This window comes from Cryptomeria japonica, chromosome 1 (assembly GCF_030272615.1).
Source record: "Cryptomeria japonica chromosome 1, Sugi_1.0, whole genome shotgun sequence".
Lineage (NCBI taxonomy): Eukaryota > Viridiplantae > Streptophyta > Pinopsida > Cupressales > Cupressaceae > Cryptomeria > Cryptomeria japonica.
The window spans coordinates 367,719,030-367,745,109 of NC_081405.1; the positions used below are offsets into that span (position 1 = coordinate 367,719,030).

At 38.8% G+C, this 26,080-nt stretch overlaps 1 protein-coding gene across 1 annotated transcript in view; it reads left to right on the top strand.

The window, feature by feature from the left end:
- LOC131069110 (uncharacterized protein At5g02240) overlaps positions 1 to 25,862 on the top strand; it is a 116,217-nt gene extending 90,355 nt beyond the window's left edge. The window contains exons 6-7 of the mRNA XM_058004423.2: positions 25,125 to 25,248; positions 25,380 to 25,862. Coding sequence (XP_057860406.2) covers positions 25,125 to 25,248; positions 25,380 to 25,499 — 244 coding nt within the window. The 3' untranslated portion in view covers positions 25,500 to 25,862. The remainder of the gene's footprint in view (positions 1 to 25,124; positions 25,249 to 25,379) is intronic.
- The last annotated feature ends 218 nt before the right edge of the window (positions 25,863 to 26,080 follow it).

The window sequence follows — 26,080 nt, forward strand, 5'->3', positions numbered from 1 at the left end:
AGTGGGCACGATGACTTATTACCAGACCCACTACTTGGCACCACAAAGGGTTCATTTTTGGTCAAACCCTAATTAGGGTTTTTCATCTTGTAATCTCGGCCGTTCATTTGTGGGGGGATCTCTATAAAAGCCCTTGCCTTCTCAATTGTAATTCATTAGATGGTTAGCTCGTTAGAAGCAGAGAGGTCTTGCTCCTTAGAGTAGAAGTAGAGTAGGAGAAGGACAAGACATTGTTGTAAGACTTGGAGAAATAAAATTTGATTTCATTGAAGATATGGTGGATTCATGTTTATTTCAACTTGTTGCATGGTGTGTCCGTTCGAAGAAGAAGCATCACGAGATTGCAATATCCAATGAAGAAGTTCCAACCAACATCACAAAAGAAGCAAAAGAATGATCCAAACGTAACTCCCTTTTTGTTACCAGCATATCACTTGTAATGTCCCCTCTCTGATCTGACCTAGAATATACTCTATCAAATACTTGTAATGGAACTCAGGAATGGATGTAATTCAAATTAGCAATTGTTATTTCAGATGTCAACTATTTAGCAGATACAAATGTTAGGGATATTTAGATTTGACAGAAGTCTGATCCGTATTTAAGGAATCCATCTGTATATAATGTCGCCTATTATCAATAACGTCAATACAAGGGTGCTATGGATTATTATGTCAACAAGAATGTATATCTGTTGGTACGGTTGCAATGTCAGGTTTATCACAGTTATTGTGCCACTTATATATGATTGTTGGAACTGATTGTTTCACATTATCGACAAGTTGCTTGCATCCCACAATGTTGCTGGTAGGCTATACGATCCTCAACTTCTGTGCTTCCTTGGATACGAACTGTGGGTTTGCCTTGTACGTTTTCAGAAACGCTGATCTGCGATTTGTTCTTCTGGGTCTCTGCTTACCCTTGAATGTTGGTTACGCCCTTCTCTCCTATAATTATCCACAATCCTTGACTGAGAATCTATGCTCCTGATTATTTCTTCCTAACCTCCTTTCCATAATGAAATGATTGCCCATATATATGGATACAATCGATTGGTGGTGTCTATTTGATTATAGAGACATGTTTTATCATCATCGCCTTTCCTCATTAATCGATTATCATTATTAGTTACTGTGATTGGTTTTAGTTATTCCTTAATCATGCTCGATTTCACCATGAGATGGAAGTCAGTGATTAATACTTAGTGCTTCGATGGCATAAATATTATCAAATCCTCCGTAATTGTTCGTACTTGTCAGATATGAAGATTGTGTATCCAATTAACAAATGGTATTAATATCTGCTGGTCCCACACTGCATGCTATTATTGATGATGATTGTGCTAGAGGAATCAAGGATATTATTGCTGTCATGTATATATTGTGTATACGGCTATCTCTTCTACAACTTCATCTCTCTTAGAGACTTCACGAAGTTGATCAATTGCTTCAAGAGTGGGGACATCATCGTCTCCATATATGGATCGGTTTTGAATGGGGACATGACATCACATTAAGCCAAACGAGCTCATATCCAACATAAAGTCGCATGTTTGCAGTAGGAACCTTGGAGTCACCTGTATGATCTTTCACAATCTTAGCATACACGGGTCTTTGCTCAAGAGAGGATAGAGTATCCTTTGAAAACTTTATTCTGTGTTGCTGTGGTCACAAAACACCCATCAACAATACCAACCAAGCGTACCGAATAATTTTAATCTTTGGCAAGTATTTAACACTAACCATTAAATCATTTCCTTCCTAGAAGAGGTTGATAGCTTTATGAAATAGTTTGAAGGGAGTAATTCAGAATTCAAAGAGTCACTATGAAGCACAAACGAAACATTAGTGATGCTAAGCTAGTTTCTAATGATGAAGATATCATATGACTCAAAGGAAATAGGATCTCAAAAGGTAAGCTGTCATTGGAAGATCTATTTGGTAAATATGATAGGTATGTTAAGAAGAAACCTTAGGAAAGCTAAGAACCCAATAGTTCATTGGAGTATGATAAAGTGAACATAGGTTTAGAGGAAGATCTAAGTTTGTATGCATAGGTAAATGTTGAATTTAAGAAGAAAAAAAAGGTTAATAGCATTGTTGGTTAAATTTAAAGATGTGTTTGTGTTGTGTTACAGTGATCTCGAATGATTTATGTCTAGAAAAATGTGACACCATATTCAGACAAAAGCAAAGACAACACAATTTGAAGGTTGTAGGCACCATCTTTGAAGAGGTGATCAAAATGCTTAAAGATTGGATTATATTTGCAATCTATCGGCCAGCTTGGATTGTGAGCATTGCACTTAACCTGGATTGTAAACATTGTGACTTCCTAAATAAATTAATCTCTCTCAAGCACAACTATTGTTTCCTGGTCATGAATCGCATCTTACAAAATGCCTTAGCTTCAGAAATGATGTCCATGTTGGATGGTTTTTCTAGATATAATTAGGGGAGTATAGCACATGAAGACTAACACAAAACAATGTTTATAACTCTATGGGAAGCTTTTGCCTATCATAGAATGCCCTTTTGTCTTATTAGTATAGGCACAACTTTTTAAAGAGAAATGGATTTGTCTTTTAGAGACTTGAAGAACAAGATCATGGTAATTTATTTGGATTATTTGATAGTTTTCATGAAGAAGAGAATATTACATTTATCATTTGTAGGTTACATTGCAATGGTGTTGTAATAGGTTATCTCACTCAACCCAAAAATCTCAAATTTTACAGTTATGGAAGGAAAGTTGCTAGGATACATTGTTTGTAAAGATGGTATTAGAATTGGTCCAAAAAGGGTTAAAACTATTTAACAACTCTCCCTACCCACCAACTATCTTGTTGTACAAAAGAATGATGAAGGGATTGAGTCCTCTATTGCATTCATAACTTTACTTTTAAAGAAGCATAAACTTAACTATTCACTCGTTAGAAAGTTGTAATAATCACCTTGGTTACCACTAGTTATTTTATGATAACATCACACCTCAAGTACTATCTTAATTGGCCAAGCAATAACTATCCAATATAGAAGTGTTAGCTTCAGAATATTACCAGTCATAGCCTTGGTAGCAAATCTAGGCCACAATCTTACATACTTGCACTTAACATGGCAAGCTCTCAATGTTAGGGGCATCCCTAGACCTAGATCTAGATGTAAAAGGCAGCCCTGTTTGCTATCGAATTTTTTCTTTCCCACTGATTATGTTTTTGTCAAACAGTTTACCAATATAGAGAATTGCAAGGTTTTCTATTTGTCTTTAATGTAGTGCTGATTGGTATAGTTTTTAATGACATTTACAGTGCTAGAAACTCATTCATAAAATAAGCGAAGATGTGTTGCAAAAGATTCTCCCATAGAAAAATCAGACCATCAGTTATTACTTCTGTTGTACTTTTTTCCCTTTCCTTTCAAACCCATCAATAGCTGGTATTGTTTATGAGATGAGTTTGAAGCTATCAAAAGTTGCCACCAATTTACTAACTTTAAAATCAAATATGCAATTTTGATTTGTTTTCTTTTTATTTTAAATTTTTTAATGCAATACTTAAAACAAATTATAGCAGCTTTGAGTTTTCACAGCGATTTGAATATTCACAAATAATATTGAAGCACTGTTTAAATATTGTTCAATAAATTCAAATGATTTAGAATGAACCTGCTTTGCAAGTTTAAGCAGCAACACTGAGGCTGGTTAAGGGCCCCACAGAATAGTGGAGGCTGACCAAAAAACATAACAAAATTCTTTGTAAGCTGCACCTTCTTCCTAAATGGCAATTACCTTTTAATTTTTGGGTTGTTGCTTCTTTCCACTACAATCCTTCCTTTGACCTACGTAGACCCAAGATCGTGGAGAATTCAATTTTTTTTTTTCCATAAGCCTGCCACGTCATATTCCCTTAAGCTGCTGTTGATAATAAGAGCACTTCCATTTGAGTGGCAATCCTCCTTTAGACCTGCAGTGTCTTTTAATTTTCTTTGACTTCTCCTTGGTCATGTCACCTTCGTTCAAGGGGTACAGCTGCTAAAGAAAGTATACAAACATTTGCAATATAATAACCGGCCAAATTATCCAAGCTTCCATGGCACTTCCCTAAACCAAACAAGAAACATGAAAAGTCTGTTTTGACTTTGTTTGAAATTATCTTGAAGTTCACGTCTCAATCTGGGAACAGTGATTAAATCTTTTCTTCATATGAAACTACAGCTGCACTGGGCCTTTTTTTGTCTTATGCTATTTTGTCTTATCCTCCTCCTGTCTGCTAGTACCCAATTCAGACTTGTGATTTCCTTCTCAGCACCTCTCTATTCTTGTCTCTTTTCTGATTTGCTTCTTTTTAAAGTTGTTTTCTTCCTGTGCCACAATAGCAGAGCAAACTCACATACAGCTAAAACTTACATAATCGATTCACTTCCAACTTGATTTTTGCTTGCAACGGCCCCATTCTGTTTTGTTATTAGCGCAAGAAGGATCCATACAAATAATCCACGATTTTGTCCTTATCCATTCTGTCTTTATTCACATTCACAAGGTCATACACCAAAGAATAATAAGGGATGATCCTTTATAATCTTTTTCATTCAAGCACACCCCCATACAACACAAATTCCCTTCAAAACTAAATCTCCAAAACCAACAAACTGAGCAAACAACTTCATGAATCTGGAAAATTACATATATCTAATATACCTAATTTTTGAATGCACTGTGAAATACCTATGAGATATCTCCAACCAAAAAGCCAGGGTAGATCTTTCACTACCGGAGCCAAAACTCCAAATATAAAACAATAATCTTCAACATACTCCAAATGAGAGCCAAAACTCTATTATATTAAAGTTCTTTTGTAATGTTTCTATAATGCTCATTCAGTTATTTAGTTTAGGATCGTTCCTTTTTGTTGTTAGTTCTTATTTAGAATGTTTCTTTTCAGTTTTTTGTTTCTGTTTTAGAAACTTTGCTTGTAATTGCTTATTTAAAGAGCCTTTGTCTCCTTTGTTAATACAATCGATACCATAACAATTTCATGGTATCAGAGCAGAGTTATTTTGTTTGGCAAATTTTTTAATAAAATTCGTAGTGTGTTTACTTGGAATTTATTTCAAATATTTATTTTTACTTTTTTTTGATGAAAAATTGTGGTGTTGTTACTTGATTTTTTTCGAAGATTTTTGCTAAAAAAAATCGAAGGACTTTTGTTGAGAATTACAGGGTTCTTCTTTCCTCTGCAAAATTTCAATAGTTTTAAGTTGCAAATCACAGATTTTGAAAGAAAAAATTGTGGTTTTTTTTCAAGAAAATGTGGGCCCTTTGTCTCTGCAAATTGCAGACGTTTTGTTTGTCTTTTTTTTTTTTTTCTGTATGAGTTTGCTTGATTGCGTGAACTCTGTACTCATTCTTACTTGCGATGTCTTATATGAATTTGTGAAGGCTTGCAAAGTAGGGTTTCTTCTTCATGCGAAACCTCTGGGCGTTTTTATCAGATCATCTGCACATTATGTGACAGGAGTTTCTCTATTTTTTTTTGCAATGGGAGGGCTTTCTCCTGTATCGGCCCGTGAAGAAGGGTTTTTGATCATGGGGTTTTTTTTTTCACGTCTTTGTATTTTTGCGTGTCTTCTTTGCACAATTGGAGTCTTTTTGACTGTGTGCCACATTTTCTTTTTGATTTGCTACGCCTAGGGTGTGTGCTTTTCTATTGTACGCCTAGGGTTGTGTTGGCAACATTTTTTTTTGCAAAGATTTTTCGAAGATCTGGGTGTTCGAGCTAGGGTTTTGCAACCCATGGGCAATTTTGACAAAATCCTGGGTTCTTTGTTTTTGACTTTTTTTTTAATAAAATCAGGGGTATTTTAATTTTTGGGCTGATTGCCTCGAAATTTGTACCAATTGCTCATTGAAGGTTTTGATTGTTTTTTGACAGAAAAATTAGACTTTGCTGATTTTTTGTACAAAAATTGAAGTTTTTTGAGAATTTGACCTTTTTTTTTCATGTCATTGGAAAACGAGAGGGGTGGCGTCATTGACCAACATCATGTTGGACGACAATCAATGCTTTAATGACAAGAACTACAATACCTGGAAGCAGAGGATGCTCTCTATTTTGAGTATTGGTGTCTAGACTAGATTATTCTGGGTAAGACTGCTTGTCTCACAGAGGTAGGCAAAGACCAAGTTTGATGAGCATAACCGTGAAGTAGTTATGTTGCTCAAGTTATCAGTCACCAATGAGATGCTTTCAAAATTGTCGTCAGGCAAGATTGCTAAAGAGATTTGGAGTCACCTGAAGGATTTGCACAATATGTTAGATAAAGGTAGAGCTTTCGTCCTTAAGAACATGTTGTTCTTGATTATGGTGGACAACAAGATGTCTTTGCAGGATCATCTTATGAAAATCAAAGACATTCGCAATCAACTAGAGCCCATTGGTCGCAAGATGGAAGAAGAGGATATGGTGGTCATTATGCTGAAAAAGGTTACCACGATCCTATGAGCACTTCATCGAAACTCTCAACATTACATCCACTAATTTTGACTTGAAGTTTGATGAGGTGTGCAATAAGGTCTTGCAGCAAGCCAAGTGGAGAACAATTTGGTTGCAGTGTGACATGGCTAGTGTGGAATAGGTGTTTATTGCCAAGGACAAAGGCAAAGGCGAGTCCACTCAGCAAAAATGACAAAGTAAATCGAAGGAGAGTTTTAAGAAGAATATCACATCACTATTGTGGTAAGCTTGGTCATATCCAGAAGTTTTGCAGAAAGCGTTGGCTGATACGAAGTCCAACCAGGGAGGGTCTTAGCTGCAGGCTCATGTTGTAGAGTGTTCTGAAGAGGAGTCAGCCTTCTATGCAGTTGTGGCCAAATGACCTGTAGATTATGTCAAGTATTCTATAGGGTATTTAGTAGAATGACCATTAAGGGAGGGTATTGAAGTTATTTTGTAATGTTTTTGTAATGGTCATTCACATAGTTGAACTACTCGCCAAAACCAAAAACTCACCAACGCCTGAAAAAAAACTCTGGAAAAACTCGACCAGTACTTTGCAAAAAACTCGGGAACTTAAAAAATTGCTTAAATTTAATTAGAAATGCATTTTTTTTGCAAAATTCAATGAGAAGATGCATCAAGTGAGTAAATAAATGAGAACACAAAAGAAACAAGCTGAGTCTAGATATATTTAAATGCAAGTGGGTACAAAATCGCATCCTCACGAGGAATGCTAATGGTTGGAAGCAAAATAGTAAATAGTTTTTGTTTAACTAAAAGTAAATACATCATTAGAATTACATCTTCCTCTTCCTAGCTCTATTAAAAACTAGGGGAGAGGTAGAACTAGAGGGTCTAGTCCTAGAAGTCTGCACTGGGCGTGACTGTGCCTCCTCGCTTGGTATGTCTGACTCAAGTTGTGGCTCGTCCTCCATCCTGGATGTAGCTCTGCCTCTAGCTTCTCCTGGCACTGGCAATGACTCCTCATCCTCAATGTCATCCAGTGTGAAACCAAATCCACCCCCCTCCTCCATAGCCCGCCTCTCGAAATCATTGACGTCATACTTTGTAAACAATGGAGGCTACTTCTGTGATGTCCAATCACTGTAAGGATCTATATCATCCAAATCAATTGGACCAACTGATGTTTCCTCTACCTTCTTTATGCGCAACTGAATATTATATTGCATAAAGACAAGGTCATTGAGGCGTTTTTGAGATAATTTGCTCCTCTTCTTTGTGTGGATGGCCTCAAACAAGCTCCAATTGTGCTCACAATTGGATGAATTACAAGGCTGACATAAGATTTTGAGGGCAAATTTTTTGAGATTCGGGGTATTTCCACCCCAACTTTGCACCAAGCATTTGCAAAATAAATATTGAAAAGTTAGAAAACAAAATGAAAAGTGAAAACATATTTTATCAATTTATCAATTACTTTAGACCCCAAAATCCAAATGGCAAATGTTATACCTGGGGTTTGACTGGTTCTGCCTCTCCTAGCCAGCTTTGAAAATAATAGTTTACCCCTTGCTTCCTCATAATTTTGGAGTTCGGACACAACGAGGTCTCTCACCTCAACCTCAGATATTATTCTTTGAATGCATGTAGTGAGGCCTGCCATGACCTCTCCATTAGGATTTGAGTAAGAATCCGCAAACTTAAAACGAGGGTTGAGGAAGTACCCTGCTGCATGAATGGGTTGGTGGAGCTGATTGTTCCACCTCTTATCAATAATTTCCCAGATGGGATCAAATTTGAGTCTATCCCCCTTGTAGTAATTTTTGATAGACTCCTTGGCCCTATCCGTGGCCTCATAAATATACTCCATTGGGGTTTGATTCCCATCTACCAAACGGAGAACTCTAACCAAGGGCTTTGACACCTACAATTAAAAAATACAAATTACAAAAAGATTAATTAATGAAGTTACAAATTAATAATGAGTCTTGAATCAAGAATAATTAAAATTCAAGTTTTGAAGTTACCTTCACAATCGCTACAACCTTTTGTGCAAAATGGTTGTCAAAGACTATGCATGTAACACTTTCTCCTTCAACTTTCTTTGAATAAGGTGAGTCTAGCCTTGCTTGACTCACAAACATTTTTTTCAAAGAAGTCAATGCACCAAGAATGCAAACCTTGTGACACCCGTTCTCACCAAATCTCTCTCATGGGTCTGCTCTCTCATCAAATGAAGAACCCAAGGATGATTGTAAATATATTTTGTATCCTCCTTGCATCTTCCACAACTGGAGTCGCCCAATCAAGTTTTCCTATGTCCTCCAAAACAAGGTCAAGGACGTGCTGCACAAGGTGTCGAAAAAAGAGTGGGGTGCCTATCTTGGAGGATTCTACCTGCTGCCACATATGCTGTTGCATTATCGGTGATTATTTGCACCAAATTCTCAACTCCCACCTCCATGGCAATGTGTTCCAACATTGCAGCCAATGTTTCTGCATTTTCACCTTGTTGGAGGCATCAACCGATTTCAAGAACACCACATTGCCCCTCCAAGCAACCAAAAAATTAATAATGGTGCGGTTTTTGCTATTTGTCCATCCATCAAAAAGAATGGTGCAGCCATATTTTCTCCATTTTTTTCTTTGGTCCTCCACCACTTCTTTTGCCCTTTCAACTGCATTTGTGAGCAATCTACAAGAACAAAGTGAAATTAGGTCTTAGTACACAATTTTGATTTAATAAACAAGAAAAACATTTCAAAATGAAATCAAGTGGACTATTTACTAACCTCCCACTCAAATATTTGCGAGAAGGGGCCTTGTGCCCTTTTCTTGAAATTGTTATTGTAGTCACCAAATTTAACGAATAAGGATTGTCCACCACATTGAATGGGATGTGTTGAAGTACCAAAAATCAGCACATGCAATGTCTATTTTCTCATGTGCCTCCCTATTCCATCCAGTGCCCTCTACTAATGGTTGTGCTCCAGCTGTGTTCTTGGGCATAAAATAACTACCTATAGACTGTGTCGCTGATGGTGATGCAACAAGTACTCTACTCTAAGAAGCAGAAGTGGTGGCCGAGGTGGTGTTGGGTTTGCGGATACGTGGGCCACGACGAGAGCCCACTATGTCCTGTAGTGCTTCTTCTTCTTCTTCTTCAATGTCAACTAAGGCACCTTGAGATTCAATTGTGGCTGCTCTCATTGCTAGTTTTGCCCTCTCCCTTTGCAATTTTTTCTCTTCCCCAGCTAAAAGTATGGTATTAGTGTCTCTTTTTATTTCTTCTGTGGCCCAAGGACATACCCTAGCATCATGCTTCTTGAGGCCGACAAGGGGGTATTTGAGGCGGTTTATGCCTCCATGAAATATTTTTTCACATTTAATGCAAATCATCGACCCCGGGTCCGGTCCTTAGTAGGCGTACTTGTTGACGTGTATTTTATACACAATCATACACAGAATAAAATACCCAAGGGTACCTTATCCTCTCTTGAATAAAGCCTCTGATTGCTGAAGATGTCGCAAAAAAGGATCAAACAGGGTGACTCCAATGTTCTTTTATGTAGGGTCTCTACGTGTGGATAAGCACCAGTGGTCGTTGTGAATGCTGTTTCATCAAGGGGCCTTACGTCAATCCGAGCTGCAGGAACAAGATTTCTCTAAACTAACAAGTTCTCAAAAAGATCAAAAGGTAGGGTTTGCAAGGGGTAAATTCTAATCTAATCCTAAGAATGACCCAATGTAGGCTAGACTTGGCAGGATTCTACCAATTTCAATATCGCCATGAAATAACAACTTAACTGAAATTGATGCGATCTTCTAAGGTAACAAATGATTTTCAATTCATCAAGGATCATGGACACTACTACAAAGGCACATATCCAAAGCTCAATGACGATTGAAGGTTTAAGCGATTTAAGTCTCTCCAGTTGACCACGCAGGGCGTTTCCTACAATCAGCAAGAAGCTAGTGGTTTGGAATGTGAATCTCACCAAAGATCAAGCCCAACACTTAGTCCTTCCAACCTAAATACTACTTTGATTGAGAATGATTCAAGAAAACAAACAACCATGAAGATAGCCACAAGAATTGCAATAAAACACCATAACTTCAATATTTTATTGATCTCAAAGCCACAATAGACAACAATTGCTTGAAATTCCTTCTTCAAAGCTCAATCTTACTACAAATACTTTCTTCTCTCAAAAGCTCTAAAACTTCTAACTATTTCTTATTGCTCTCTCTTAATTCTATATATCAAAATGAAAATGAATGAGGGTATAAATAGCATCCTCAATTACAATGAACGGCCTAGATCAAAAGAAGATCAACGGCTGAGATTCTGACACCTAAACCCTAATTAGGGTTTTATTACAAAAGTTCCCCTTTTATTGAACAATATTAAATGCATAGCCAAATATTTAATTTGGCACAAAAATCTAGGAAACATAGACCAATGATAATTAAGGTGCCATGTCATCTACAACAACCTCTCTTCTAGAACCTTGTTCCCTTTCCAATGCTCCTTTTTAGCATATGCAATGAATCTGGACACGATTCCTTCAATCTCAGCCATAGGAATCTCGGGAAGATTCCTCATTCTTTCCTCCAAGTGAATAATCTGATCAAAGGCCTTGAGAAGAGCTGCGTCCCATTCAGGTTCGAGTTCCTTGATTTTCTCAATCAGGAGCATAGTAGCAAACATTTGATCTCTTTGCTCATTTGTAATAACATTCTCATCTTTGCAAAAGATGACCTTGACCCTTTGTTCCAACTCTTGAAGATCCACATCTGTCTCAACTTCGATCCTTCGGCCAAGAATAGTACATAAAACCCCAAACACCTTGTCCTGGATTGGATGGATGACCTCCTCCACTTGATTGCATTTGGCGCTGGTGTCTTCGAAAAGAACTTCCTTCATCTGGAGTAAAGTAGACCACTGGAGTAGATTATGAGCTCCTCCATCCATTATCTTTTCTTGTGCTAAGGTCTTCCTTGATGTTTGCCTGATTACTTGAAGAACAGGAATGATAACATCTTTAGTATGAGCAAAGGCGGCCACCGTTATCATTAGGTTGTGGATGATCTCAAGGACCTGAATAGCCCGATGAATGGTCTGCATCATTCTTGTTGTAAACTTGACTGCAACTGTATGGGATTTGTCAATCCAAGAGCTCATAAGCTGGACCAAGCTCTTAACTCTCTCTGCCTCACCAACTGATTCTAGGGGAAGTGCTTGCATAGGAGATACTGCTGGATCCCGACGTCCCAAAGGCTGACTGAGGTGGCTAAAGTAGCCTCTCCAAGCACCGACTTCTCTCTCAAGTTTTCTACTCTTTTCCATTTCTTCCTTAAGTTTATCTTTAAGTGCCTCAAATGAATCAGTTGCCTCATCCAATGCCTGCTCAGTAGTGAGTGGACCAAGCTCAACGGTTTCTACATCATATTCTTCTGCAAGGATTTCACCCTCGTACTTGTCCACTGCCGGTGTAGCTATCTGCAACTTCCTGGACCCTGTCTATCTCTGATCATCTTGGACATTTTGGTGGCCTTCTTCCTTTCTGTTACCCCCTGAGGATTTCCAACAAGGCTATCTAAATCAATCACATTATCTTCGTCCTCGATCACAATCACCCTTGTTAATCTCTCCTTCAACCAATCTGGAATAGCGGACCTTGTCTCTCTAACTTGTATTTCTTTAGGCAATGGCTCTTCTTTCCGGAGAGGAGAGGTAGCTTCATCATCATTCTTGTCTTCATGTAGCTCATTGACCTGGGGAGATTGACTTGATGAACGTTGAGATGCCTGTCCCTTCTCATGTTTATCATTCTGAACCATGGACTCCATAGACTCTTCCACTTCAAGTGTCCTCTTCTCTTGTCGAGAAGATGTGCCGGATGAGCGATCTCGATTGGCCTCTTGCTTCTTCTTGGAAGATTCTCTTTTCTCAGGTCTTTCCTTCCTCTTCACACCTCTAGGATGAGGATTGCCTTCACTTACGCTTCTGGGGTGAGGATTGCCGTCGCTTGTGCTTTTAGGATGATGATGACCTTCACTTGCACTTGCTCCTCCTTCTATCGATCTTTCCTCCAAAGTAAAGGTCATAGATATATTTTGCTCTCTCAACTTTTGATGTTGCACATCAACCCATCTGCGAGTACAGGACAAGACTGGAGCCATCAAAGCTTTTAAGTCCACAATCTCAGGTTCATTCCAATCTATCCTCACTGCCTTGTCCTCTCTATCATATGATGACTGGAGGTGCCTGCCACTGTCCTGAGCTTGATCGGCCACTCTGTAAACTTTGCATTTCTTGATGAAATCCAAAGGCAATCTGGAATGCATCTTCCTTTTCACTTCTAAATCATCTGAGAGATTCATCCAAAAATCTTCCACCTGACATTCATGCTTGTACTTCCTACCAATTGTCTCTTCTATATATCCATAAGGATCGAAATTCTCCCTCAATGAAAAGAATGAAAATGAATATAAGGCCAACTCTCTTTCTGCATCATCTAAAGCTGGAACATTAGGACATACCTCAACTGAATTTCCTAGTATGATAGGTACAGGAATTCCATTTCCATGCCTGTGTCTAAATGCCTTCACATAAGCTGCCAACTGTCTAGTTACCTCAAGTAACACTATTCTGTCTGTCGGATATCTCGGCAACATATAGGGAGGTGAAGGGCATCCATGAACTCTAATATATGTGAACTTCTGGAATTGGATAAACCAAGCATCGTACCTCTTTACAAGCTCTTGTGCCTCTTGAGATATCCGATTGTGAATCCCGCCTTGCAGTGTCCTGGTGATGTTCATTGTGAAGGTATCGTTGACTAACTTGTAGTTGCTTCCTGGTGGATGATGCAAATGAGCATAGGAATCACAAACTCTGACCTCTCCAGGTCCTCTTCCGATTACTCCTCTGTGAGGTAATCCTGCATATTCAAAACTCTTGATCAAGGCATACATGATGTACAAGCTCATGTGGAAGGATTTAGTAGCCTTCAGTCTTCTCAACTGCACGTCCAAGCAATGGCTAATAATTCTAGCCCAATGAATTGTTCCTTTTCCCTGAACTATCACTTGGATGAAGAAGAACATCCATTTCTCAAAATAGAAGGCTTGAGGAGCCCCTGTAACTCGATTGAGTAAGGTTATCAAATCTCTGTACTCCTCTTGGAAGTCGATCCTATGTGGTGTGTTGGGAATCTTGCTTAGGCGAGGACGACTTTTGAGTAACCAATTCTTGTTGATGATGCCCAAGCAAGTGTCTGGATCATCTTCGTACATGGATCTAGCTCCTTCCAAACTTTTGTAAATCATATCTTTATGTTCTGGCAGGTGAAGAGCTTCACTGATAGCCTCCTCTGAAAGATAAGCCAAAGTGTTTCCTTCCTTGGACACGATCGATCTTGACTGTGGGTCGTAATGGCGGGCACACTCGATCATCAGCTCATGGCACTGGATTGCTGGAGGGAAGCCGGCCGCCTTGATAATGCCACTTTCAATTATTGTCCTTGCAACGGGTGATGGCTTTCCAATGTAAGGGACCTCTCGAAACTTCTTCACACTGAAGTTTCCCAAGTTGGTATCTCCAATGTTGCTCCACTTCGACACGATCTTGGTCTCCATTTCTTCATTCTTTTGATCTTCCTTCATGAGGGCTGGACGACTGGTGGATGCTCCTGCCTTCGGGGTCGCCATCGTGACACCTACACAACATTTCATAATGAGTAATGGATTTTGCAATATAGAAATATAGACTAGATTAAAGATTGAATTTAGGAAACTTTATGATAAATCCTTGAATTATCATTTCCTAAATATAACGATGTAATTTGGAATTCAAGATTCAAAATTCAAATTCAAAATTGAGGCTAGGACGATTCAAAATTCAAAATTCGGACAAGGGAGATTTTGCCATACCTTTCTTGAGAACTAACTCTAAAAAAGATGCAAAATTAGGAAATTCGCCTAGGCAAAATGAAGATTGGAGTCTTCAACGTGAGCTTCTCCTAGCAAATGCACCTCCTTTATCAACTCCACCACCCTTGGGGTCTTCAACGCCTTAAGGGAAAATTCGTTCCAACTCTAGCCTCCAATAAAGTTCGCACTCTTCCTTGGATTGAAATTTCGCTCTTCTCCTTGGATCAAAATTCGCACTTTCTATTGCTCCTCTCCAAATTGCATATGAACAATGATTGAATGATGGATTAAAATGTTTCAAAATACCCTTCTTATATAGGCGCTCATTTCTTTAATTGCCCATAGGCCGACTTAGAAAATAAGGCAAATAATAAACAAAATTTAAATAAAAAGGAGGCCGACTTTTGTAAAAAACATTAAAATAGTATCCCCAAGCGCTCTCCCTTTTTATTTAATTTAATAATTAATTAATTTAAATGCCTTTGTAATTAATAATTTCGATTTTTTAAAAGGCTAAATTAATTATTAAATGCCTTATATGCGCTATTTTTAAATGCCAATTTAATTAAATATTTCAAAGTTTTTATCGAATTTAGCACTTAATGCAATTCAAAAATGTTGGCGCCTAAACATGGGAGATATTTGGGACATTAATCAATATTGCTCTAGTCCCTGGGAGAGGGACAGGAGTGCCCATGCATTTTGGTCCTCCATCTTTCATTTTTCACGTTTGAAACTTCATCCTCTACGTCCAAAATGGGGTTCTCGCTTGGCATTTTGAGTTTAATCTACTCCATCTTTGGAATGAATACCCTTTAAACCATTTTCGCCCTGGTCCTTTGGTGAGGGACAGGAGCGATTTTTGCTTTTACTCCTTGGTCCTTGTTTTTTAAATCGTCAAATCAACTTGCGAGGTAGGCAATGATCATCCTTGTTTGTTCTACGCATGTTTAACTCGTCCTTTGCAAAGCAAACTTGATATTCTGGAGATTTTCGCCCTGGTCCCTTGGTGAGGGACAGGAGCGAACTTTACTTCTTGCCTTTGGTCTTCATTTTCCAAATTGCCAAATCGAGTTGTGAGGGCAATTGATGATCTTCCTTGTTTACTTTATGCACGCCAAACTCGTTTCTTCAATACCAAATGAGTTCTTCTAAGGATATTCGCCCTGGTCCTTGACTGAAGGACAGGAGCGAATTTTGCATTTGAGCTCAAAATTGTTGATTCTTGAGGTTAATTCCACGTTCATCGTCCTTCGAAAGTCATTTTTGACCTTGTGTAGCCTTGCCTTGACGGAGTTTTTGAAGGGAATGATTAATTCTATAGAAATCGCCCTGGTCCTCCAGTGAAGGACAGGAGCGATCTTACATTTATGGCACATATCCTTAATCATATCAATATCTAATTCTCTTCAAGGCGTAAATCATTGTTTCTGACCCCATCTTGAATGTTTTAAACAAAAATGGCACTTCAAAATGTTAGGCAATTAGGCAAATATGATGATTTCGCTCTGGTCCCTGGGTGAGGGACAGGAGCGCCTTAGGCAATTCCATCAAGTTCTCGTGGTCTTTGCAACTTTGTTCTCCCTTAAAGCATTCCAAACATCATTTTGACCTCGTGTCTTGACTTGGACCCATTCAAATTCGGAGAGGGAGGCTGGATAACCTAAATTTCGCCCTGGTCCCTGGATGAGGGACAGGAGCGATTTTGTATTTATAAGCCCACTTGTGTTTCGCCAACTTTCAAAATTATCTTCAATGGGGTGATCAAGCCTTCCTTCATTTGTCTCAAACTTAAAACTTACTTCACCTTCGCCAAAAACTTATCTTTTGAGAAAATCGCTCTGGTCCCTGGGAGAGGGACAGGAGCTTCATTTGAAAATCGCCCTGGTCCCTGGGAGAGGGACAGGAGCGAACTTGTGTCTTGGGTAGATTTTCTCTTTCGTGGTCCATTCAAGTTATATTCAATGAGCAAAAACATACTTTCCTTGATCTCTTCCAAATCGCGAAATCATTTAATCTTGCAAGAATAAGGCAAACTTGGTGTTCAAGCTCCGGTCCTTCAGTGAGGGACAGGAGCGATTTTGTCATTTTAGCATACTTTCTTGTTTGCCAATTACCCAAATTATATTCAATGGACAAAACATGCCCTCCTTGATCTCTTCCAATCAAAAAAATGTCTTGGCCCTGCAAGGACAGTGCAACTTTGAGAAACAAGCTCCGGTCCTTCAGTGAGGGACATGAGCGATTTTTGTCCTTAAGGTCAAATGTTCAACCTTTTATTGCAAACGACTGAGTCTGGGTGCTCCATCATGTTGATTTCATCTCTTATTGCATCCCTGATGCTTTAGTTCGATCAAAATGAGGCCGAAAATGATCTAAGTAAGCCATTTCGCCCTGGTCCCTGGGAGAGGGACAGGAGCGATTTGGCCTTAAACCTTAAAAAACTTGTCATTTTGAGTCTCAAAAAATTTTCAAAACCTTCAATCCATGTTCGATTGCATCTCCTGGCGACCCTGCACAAGACAAATAAAATAAGTCAATAACCAAGATGTATAAAATATCAATTTCGCCCTGGTCCCTGGGTGAGGGACAGGAGCGATTTCACCTCTATAGGCCAAAATATCCATATTCTTGGTCTTCAATCACTTGACAAGGCAAAATTAGGTCATCTCCAAGGCCAGGGTCAAGTTAGTAAACTTTCAAAAACTTGGTCAAAATTCACCCGGACAAAATTGCATAATTCAATCATTGAAATGCCAACACTTTAGACCTAACTTGAAGGTACCCTCAAAATCTTAACTGGACCTAGACAGACTCATCTTATTTCAAAATTGCAATCTACGCGAGGATGCTCAATAATCTTTCAAAATTGGACTGGACTTCGGCTTGAAAACATCAAAAAGGAAACCCTAAGGCTTAACCCTAGTCCAGACGACTCACTCACTTACCCAAAACTCTAAAAGGAGAGAGAAGAACAGGCAAAACAAAAGCAAAAAAAAAAGGGGGTCCCCATTCTAATGGGGCGATGTGTGAAATGGTCACAACATCTGGCGACACCACTGAGAAATGTTGGAAAACATTTGGGAATCAATCTTTCTTGAAGAAAACTCAGAAAACCTCCCTCAACAAAACAAGGAGTTAAGAAACACTTACAAGAAGAGACCATCATATTGAGACAAAGTATCAAGTCCACAGTTACCCATGTGTGTGCAAATGAGTTAATTCCCCTCGACAAGACAATCATGATCTCCAGGTTCCCCTGTGATAAGCTACGTAGTTTATCTGGACTCCAAAAGCATCCTGGATAGAGCCTCGCTGCCAGTCAGACGTCCATAGTCCCGACGAGGTTATCGCCGCAAGCTCACGAACATTGCTCCATTGCCAGCCAGGCGTCTATAGCCCCGATGGAGTTACTCGTATATTCCCCTTTTAGCCAATTTGATATTTCTTTGTCAGCTCATTTTTCTCTTCTTTTGATTTTTCTTTTTTACTTTCTCATCTTTTTTCTTTTTGATATTGCTTTTTCAGTTCCGTCAATTCTTTTGGCTCGTGAGCAGTGAAGCTCACTAGGGTCTGAGGATTGCGGTGGCGCTGAAGTCAGATTTTAGATTTTTCACCGATCACAGGTTTGCCTGGAAACCACAATGACTCGGAGATTATAAGTGTGAAAAGATATAATGACTGGAGGACAAAAATACGTGAGTTCAATAAGCTAATCTTGCTTCATTGCAAATACGTCCTGACTCAAAGCTTTATTAAAAGAAACCCCCTTTGTAGTTCCAAAAGACCTCATAATTGTCCAAATGCAACCAACAACTTAGCGAGAAGTCAGAGTGTTACATAACAAAATCACCCAATTTCAAATGGATACCCCCTCAGAACAAAACAACTAACCTAAGACAAGACACCTAAACTAAGAACAGACGAAAACAAAGCAAACAAAAGCAAACTAAACTAGCTATGTACAAGGGAAGGCCTTTCGCATCCTAAGACTGGAAATAATGTTTGAGATACCTCCCATTGACAGGCAATGGGACATCCTCTCCGGTTAAAGTCTTCAATCTGAATGCATTTTCTCCCAAAATCTCTGAAATCTGATAAGGGCCCTTCCAAAGCTTATCAAATTTGTCATGTTCTCCTCTCTTCTCATGTGCTTTATCCCAGTATAAGACAAGGTCTGAGATCCGGAATGCCTTGACTTTGGCTTGTCGATCAAACCATCTCTTTACCACTCCTTGATGTTTTGCGAAATTTTCCAATGCTTGATCTCTCTTTTCCTCAAGATTCATTAACTGTGTTAATCGAGCTTGAACAGCATCAGTGTCTTCCATGTACTCCTGAATAAATCTCAAAGTCGGGATCCTGAGTTGCATGGGGAAGACTGGGTCTTGGCCATAAACCAAAAAATAAGGTGAAATCCCTAATGCGTTCTTGGTCCTTATTCTGTCTGCTCAGAGGGCAAATCTCAATTGGGTATGCCATTCTCTTGGACTTCTTTCTAGTAACTTCTTGATAACACTGAGCAGGTTCTTATTAGTTGACTCAGCTAACCCATTACCCTGAGGATAATAGTTTGATGAAAATTTGAGGGTTATTCCATACTCGAAAGCCCAATTTGAAAATCTTAATGATGTGAGGGCGGAGCCATTGTCGCACACCAACGCATAAGGACATCCAAACCTCGTGATGATGTTTTCCTCCAGGAATTTAATTACGGCTTCAGTAGTGCATACTTTGAGTGCCTGTGCCTCTGACCATCTGGGACAATAATCAGTTGCAGTGATGATATATCTGTGTTGTGCCGAGGATGCGGGGTTGATGACACCAATGAAATCCATCCCCCATTTAGCAAATGGTCTTGCTTCGATTACTGGGTTCAATGGCATGGCCGGATTCCTTTCTCTGAAAGCTGCGACTTGGCAAGTGTGGCAAGTCCTGATATGATTAAATGTGTCTTTGAAAAGTGTAGGCCAGTAGTATCCTTCTCTCAGGATCTGGTGCGCTGTGGCGAGGTTGGCCCCATGTCCGGTCCCAAACTTGGAATGAAAGTGTTCAATTATTTGTTTGGCCTCATCCTTGCCAACACACCTCAGATATATACCCTCGTGATTCCTGCGATATAGAACAGATCCTTGAAGCATATAATGTTGACACTTTATTCGTAATGCTCTTTTCTGCGTGGGTGTCATGCGGGCAGGACACTTGTTGTTGAGCAGGTATGTCACAATTTCTTTGTACCATTCATCAGGGGTGACATCCTCCAATTCATAAACTTGCTGGATTAATCCGGGTCCATCAATTGCCAATGTTTGTGCCAAAGCTTGTCCTCGAACAAGTTTCATGGGCTGGATCTCGATATTGAACTCTTGGATAATGGCGACCCACTTTCCCCTTCTTTCTCCTAGTTCATTCTGCATGAGAAGAGTCTTGACTGCTGCATCTGGTACTATTGCATAAATTTTGGCCCTCAAGAGGTAATGTCTGAATTTTTTAACGGCCTTTACCAGCGCGTATGCTTGCTTCTCAATGTTGGGATATCTGAGTTCCGCATCTTTCAGTGGGGTGCTCATGAATGCAATTGGGTTTTCGTCCCTTTCTTCACTTCTCTGGGTGAGAATAGCGGCACAAGTGTAGTCAGAAGCGAAGGAATATAGGTAGAAGGGCTTGAGGTAATCAGGACTGATCAATATTGGCGCTTCTACGATTGCCGTCTTTATCTCCTCGAATGCCCTTTTGCCCTGTGGTGACCATTCAATCTTTGCGTCCTTCTTCAGCGTCTCATTCAAGGGTCTGACTATCTCAGCAAATCCGGTAATGAATTTTCTGACAAAGTTGATCTTGCCGAAAAACGATTTGAGTTCCTTCTTACTAGCCGGCAAATTGATAGTGGATATAGCCTTTACTCTTTCAGGATCGATGGAGATTCCTCTTTCTGAAATGACTTGAAATAATGAAGGACCTTGTTGAAAACAGAAAAATCGCTCCTGACCCTTAGAGAGGGCCCACAGCGAGAAATCTTATAAGGGTCATTGTTAGCCTTATTTGGTCGATTTGAGAGGTCAAGAGCATGGTGAAGGATAGAATGAGCATAATGAAGTATCCAGACTTGATCAAAGATGATGAATTGAAGGAGTTTTGCCCAGGAAAGGAAAAATCGCTCCTGACCCTAAGAGAGGGCCCACAGCGATTTTCTTTGTGTGCACATTTTTGGACCTTTCTTGGACATGAATTTTTATTCATAGCAAAGAACAAGATGATATCTCCCTTGGCAAAGTGATTTTTAGATGAAAAATGAAACATTTTGGTCCAGGTAGCAAAAATCGCTCCTGACCCTCAGAGAGGGTCCACAATGAGATTTTCAAATATGCATTATTCTTGCAGGATCAAAGTGATTTTATGATTGGAGGGGATGAAGGAAAGCATGTTCTATCCGTTGAATATAATTTGGAGGATCAACATAAGGAGAAATCAACCCAAAATGAAAAAATCGCTCCGGACCCTCACTGAAGGCCCACAGCGAGAAATCGCTTCGGACCCTCAGAGAGGGCCCATAGTGAGAAATCGCTTCGGACCCTCAGAGAGGGCCCACAACGAGAAACCTAAAATGGGAAGTTTACATCCAAGTTTGAAGAAAGCTAAGGTTAGGCATGGGTTAGAAATGATGTTTGAAAAGCCTTGAAGTGAAAGGAAATCGTTGAGGATCAATATTTTGAAGGCAATTACAAAAATCGCTACGGACCCTCACTGAAGGCCCATAGCGATTTTCCAATTTTCTCTCCTTGGTTTGAAGAATTGAGATAAAATCTTGCTTGGACAGGAGGAGAACGTGATGTGTTATGCCTTGGAGGTGATTTGAAGATTAAAAGATGAAGGAATTTGCCTAGAACCAAAAAATCGCTCCGGACCCTCACTGAAGGCCCACAACGAGATTTTCAAAAATGTATGTTTTCTTCAAAATGGTGCTAAGGCAAGGTTTGGACAAGGAGAAAAGACCTCCAAGAGCAGGATGAATATTATTTTGCATTTAAAACTTGATGATTTTGGTCAGAAAATGAAAAATCGCTCTTGACCCTCAGTGAAGGCCCACAGCGAAAAATCACTACGGACCCTCAAAGAGGGCCCATAGTGATATTGTTGAAAATCCTCATTTTACCTTGCAACAACAAAGCGAATTTGGTTGGAGTAGATAAAGGAAGGATGTTGCTTAATGACGAATGAAGTTTCAATGAAAAATGATGAAGAATCAAGCCTAAAATCAAAAAATCGCTACGGACCCGCAGAGAGGGCCCATAGCGATTTTCTAGTTTTCTCTCCTTTGTTTGAGGAATTGAGACCAAATCTTGTGTGGATAGGAAGAAGAGATGATATTTTATGTCTTGGAAGCAATTTGGAATCCAAAAGATGAAGGATTGAGAGCAAGATTGAAAAATCGCTCCTGACCTTCACTGAAGGTCTAGGGCGAAATTGGTGATATCCTTCATTTTTACATTATTGAGCGTTGGTATTCCTTAAAATTCACCAAGTTGCTAACTTTGAGGCCTTTGGAAGGGCTAAATCAAATTCGCATTAAATTAAAGGCATTTTAATTTAATAAATTAATTTTTAGGCCTTGAAATAATCAAAAATCCACTTTGGAGGCATTAAAATTAATTTTCAAATTTTAAATGAAGGTGAGCGCTCAAATACATTCATTTGCTTTTACAAGCAAGTCGGCCTAATTTTGAGAGGGATTTTATTTCATTTTCATTTCCCTTTTGGCAAGTCAACCTTGGAGGGAATCAAGGTGAGCGCTCTATATATGGGTGATGCTTTGTTCAAGTTTTAATCATTCATTCATCCTTTTTCAAGTGCAAAGTTGAAGTGCGAATTGGAGGAGCGAAATCTAGCTAGAGTGGAGCGAATTTCTACTAAGTGTTGAAGGTTAAAGAGGGTGGAGTCTATTCTTTTTGAAGCTAGAGGAGGCGCAATTCATCCAAGGGAGAATTTTGATTTAAATTTTGCCTAGCAAAATCCATTTTTTGCATCATTTCTTAGAGTTTAATACTCAAGAGGAGGTATGGCAAAATCATCCTAGCATCCTTGTTCAAAGTTTGATTTTTGGACATTTGTTTTGGAAAAATCTAAGTATTACATGATTAATTAGGAAATGATAACTCAAGATTTATCATGAAGTTTCCTAATTAAAATCTTAAATCTTCCTTTTAAGTTTAATTTCTAGACTTCAAGATATATTACTAATTTTGAAATGTTGTGTAGGTATCAAGATGGCGACTCCAAAGTCCAGAGGATCTACAAGTCGGAAGGCTCTCATCAAAGAAGATCCGGTCCAGGACAAGGATGATCTCCTCCAGCTCAGTATCATCAAAGAAGATCAAGCATCGACAAGGACGGCCTTCTTCGGTCAAGCTTCATCAAGAATAACTTCTTCCAATCCAGCATTCCAAGGCAAGGTACATCATCATCCTGCACATCAAAGACAAAAGAAGTTAGAGCAAGGGTTCATTGAAGAAGCAGATAGTTCCAGAAGAGTTAATTAAAGCTAGCTTCTCAGCATCACCAAATTGGATATCTACCAAGCTACAAGTGTCAGACGAGGTGGCATCCCAGTCATCGCTCCTCCAGTCGGTGTGGTCCACCTCAGCATGTCCAGATTCAATGTACCTAACTCATGGGAGGTGGCACAAACTTCGATGTACCTACCCCAGCTATCCATTGGTCGATTTTTCTAGAAAGGACACGTGTCCTAAAGATGTAATTTTATCATTGGTCAAGCATTAAATGTTATGTAATGGTTGTAACAAACCCTAATTAGGGTTTTCATTATTGAATCTTGGCCATTGATCTCAAATTGATCTTAGCCATCGAATTGTATTGTGGGCACTATATAAGCCCCGACTCTTCATTTTGTAAAAGCAGTTAGAAAGGAGTTAGAAGATAGGGAGTGAATAGTTAGGAGGTGATTAGTCAGTTGATAGAATAGCAATTAGAGTAGAGTAGAGAGAGAAGGCAAAGATTGTTGCCAAGATGTTGTTGTAAAAGACTTGTAAAATTTCATTGAAGAAATGGTGAAATTTATGGGTCGATTCGACAATTTGCATGGTCTCTATACTTCTCATATTTGATTTCATGTTATTAAATGAGTGGAAGAAATGTGCTTGATTGATGGTGAAATTTGTATATCCATACTACTAGCAGTTTGTTGATTGCAGACTTGCCTTGTGTAGTCAACTGGAATCATTCAGCTTAAGCTTAACTTCAATTGTCGCTTCTTCATTGATATGCATCAGCCTGATGGTGTCTATGCCTGCAGTGATGATTTGAACATCATAAAGCTTTCCTTCGAAGATCGCACTAACCTTGTGGAGATGGTCCTGGGATGTCAAAACAAGATTTAGTTAGAATTTCATCAAAGATCAATCATTGCCCCTACATTCTTAGTATCAGAGTTAGATCCATTTCTCGCCCTCGCCCTTTTTTCTTTTTCTTTGCAAATCTAAGCCGGTAAAATCTTGTGATTCCAGCAAATCAGATGTTTAGGTCATCAAGTGTAAGTCCCCTTGTGATTCCAGCAAAATCACATCATACCACAGAGAGCTTATCCACATGTAGAGATCCTACAACAAAGAACCTTGAAGTCACCTTGATTGATCCTTTTTGCGATATCTTTAGCATTCAGAGGCTTTACTCAAGAGAGGATAAGGTACCCTTGGGTATTTTATTCTGTGTTTGCATGTGCATAAAAAACACATCAACACATATGGGGCCTTAAAACCTAGTGTTCAGAAATGAAATCCTTTTTGAAGTTTCTTAAACAGAAGTAGACCTTGGAGGATCTCTTCCATGAAATAAAATGGTAATCTATAATTTTTGAAGTCTTATTTTCCCACTGGTTCTTTAGTCGGTTCTTCATAACAACTTAGGTATGACTAAAGTTGCATTTATGTTTGACACTACATTCATCATCATATTCTTGGGCAATTACTAATCAGGCATGGCTGCATTTTTGGGGAAAGTGGATGTTTTAAGAATTCCCAAAGGATGTGGAATGCATTTTTATAGTGGCATTTGGGAAGAAGTAAGAGGTAGGAGCAATCTACGAATGACATAAGAGCAACCAAATTGAATGTTGACATAAGTGAGCATCAGAAAGGGTTGAAGAAGAGTAAGAAGTGAGAGGGAATTAGATGAAGGGAAAGCCAAGTATGAATGGTATCAATGAGAAGTGGCCTATCAACATAGAAGTTGCAGACTTGAGGGGATCATTTTCATTTGCTTCACTGTTTGGGAAACAAGTGTACCTACCAGACTTAGGAAAGAGGAATTCCAATTTAAGAATAACAACATGGGCCTTGAATATGACAAACTTACCGAATATTATAACTTACTGATTCAATGTTAATATTCTTGAGTTCCATGGAACATAGTTTAGATGGCAAAGGAGGATACATTTTTAATGTTTTAAATTTATTGGTACATTTAAATCAGTTTCACATCTACTTAATTCTTTTCATCATTCAAATGTTGTCTAATTCTTTACATAATGCAAATGTTGTCCAGTGTTTTGTAAAGATTAAGTAGGCAAATGCTGTCTAGAGATTTATCAAGGCTAACAGATTGTACGTCTTTCAACTTGATTCTCATGATGACAGTTTTGTTTGTGACATGCTCATATGTGTTTTATTTGTATTTACTCCTTTAACTGGTGGAGCTCACTACATCATTCTTTTGCTAGGGCTGGTGGCTTGCTAGATAAGGAAGGTGGTCTGCGTGAGTTAATAGTAGGAAAGGATGATGAGTTACTTGCTACTAACACCAAATCAGTACCTAGAGCTGATGTGGCAGAGGTCTGTGTACAGGTCTGTATCATAGTTTTCTCTTATACCTCAGAAGTCTAAGATTTTTTCTGATATACTATAAATAGGTCTAATATTTACTCAGTCCTGTTTGTGGTTTTCTTAAGCTGAAATATCTGTGTCGACTGCTGCAGGCGTTGCTTTTTGAAGAGGCAAAGAACAAGGCATTTGATCTTGCATCAAAACCAGAAGAAGCAGGGTCTCCAACAAAAGATTTCAGGGCTCTTTTCAGTCAAGTGTCTACCAAATTTTAATTCTCCCAGAGATAAATTTCCACGCTTACCATGAGATACATTACATCTTTCAATGCATGACTAGTGCATATAAACATTGAATATCTGGAAATCTGTGAATCAAATTTATTTATGCATTGGTTTCAGGTTATGATATATGCGTTTCACTTCACCTTTAAATTACCTCCTTTCTTGTAGGATCTTGATTAAGTGATGTGGCACATCCATGTACCATAAAGGGGTGTGTAACACATGCTTTCAGCATGCATTCATAGTTTGAATATTACTTTCAATATTATGACTTATTAACTTTTTTTGTAACTCACTACAGAAACACATCTATAAATGTATTGCTGGACCATTTGTTTGGTTCTTGAAACTCAATCTATTTGTATTTGATCCCAGCTTAGATTATGAATTTTCAATATTATGACTTATTAACTTTTTTTGTAACTCACTACAGAAACACATCTATAAATGTATTGCTGGACCATTTGTTTGGTTCTTGAAACTCAATCTATTTGTATTTGATCCCAGCTTAGATTATGAATTTTCTGTCAGTATATGGCCCAAATCCGATTTATTCCATTTGACAGAGATCA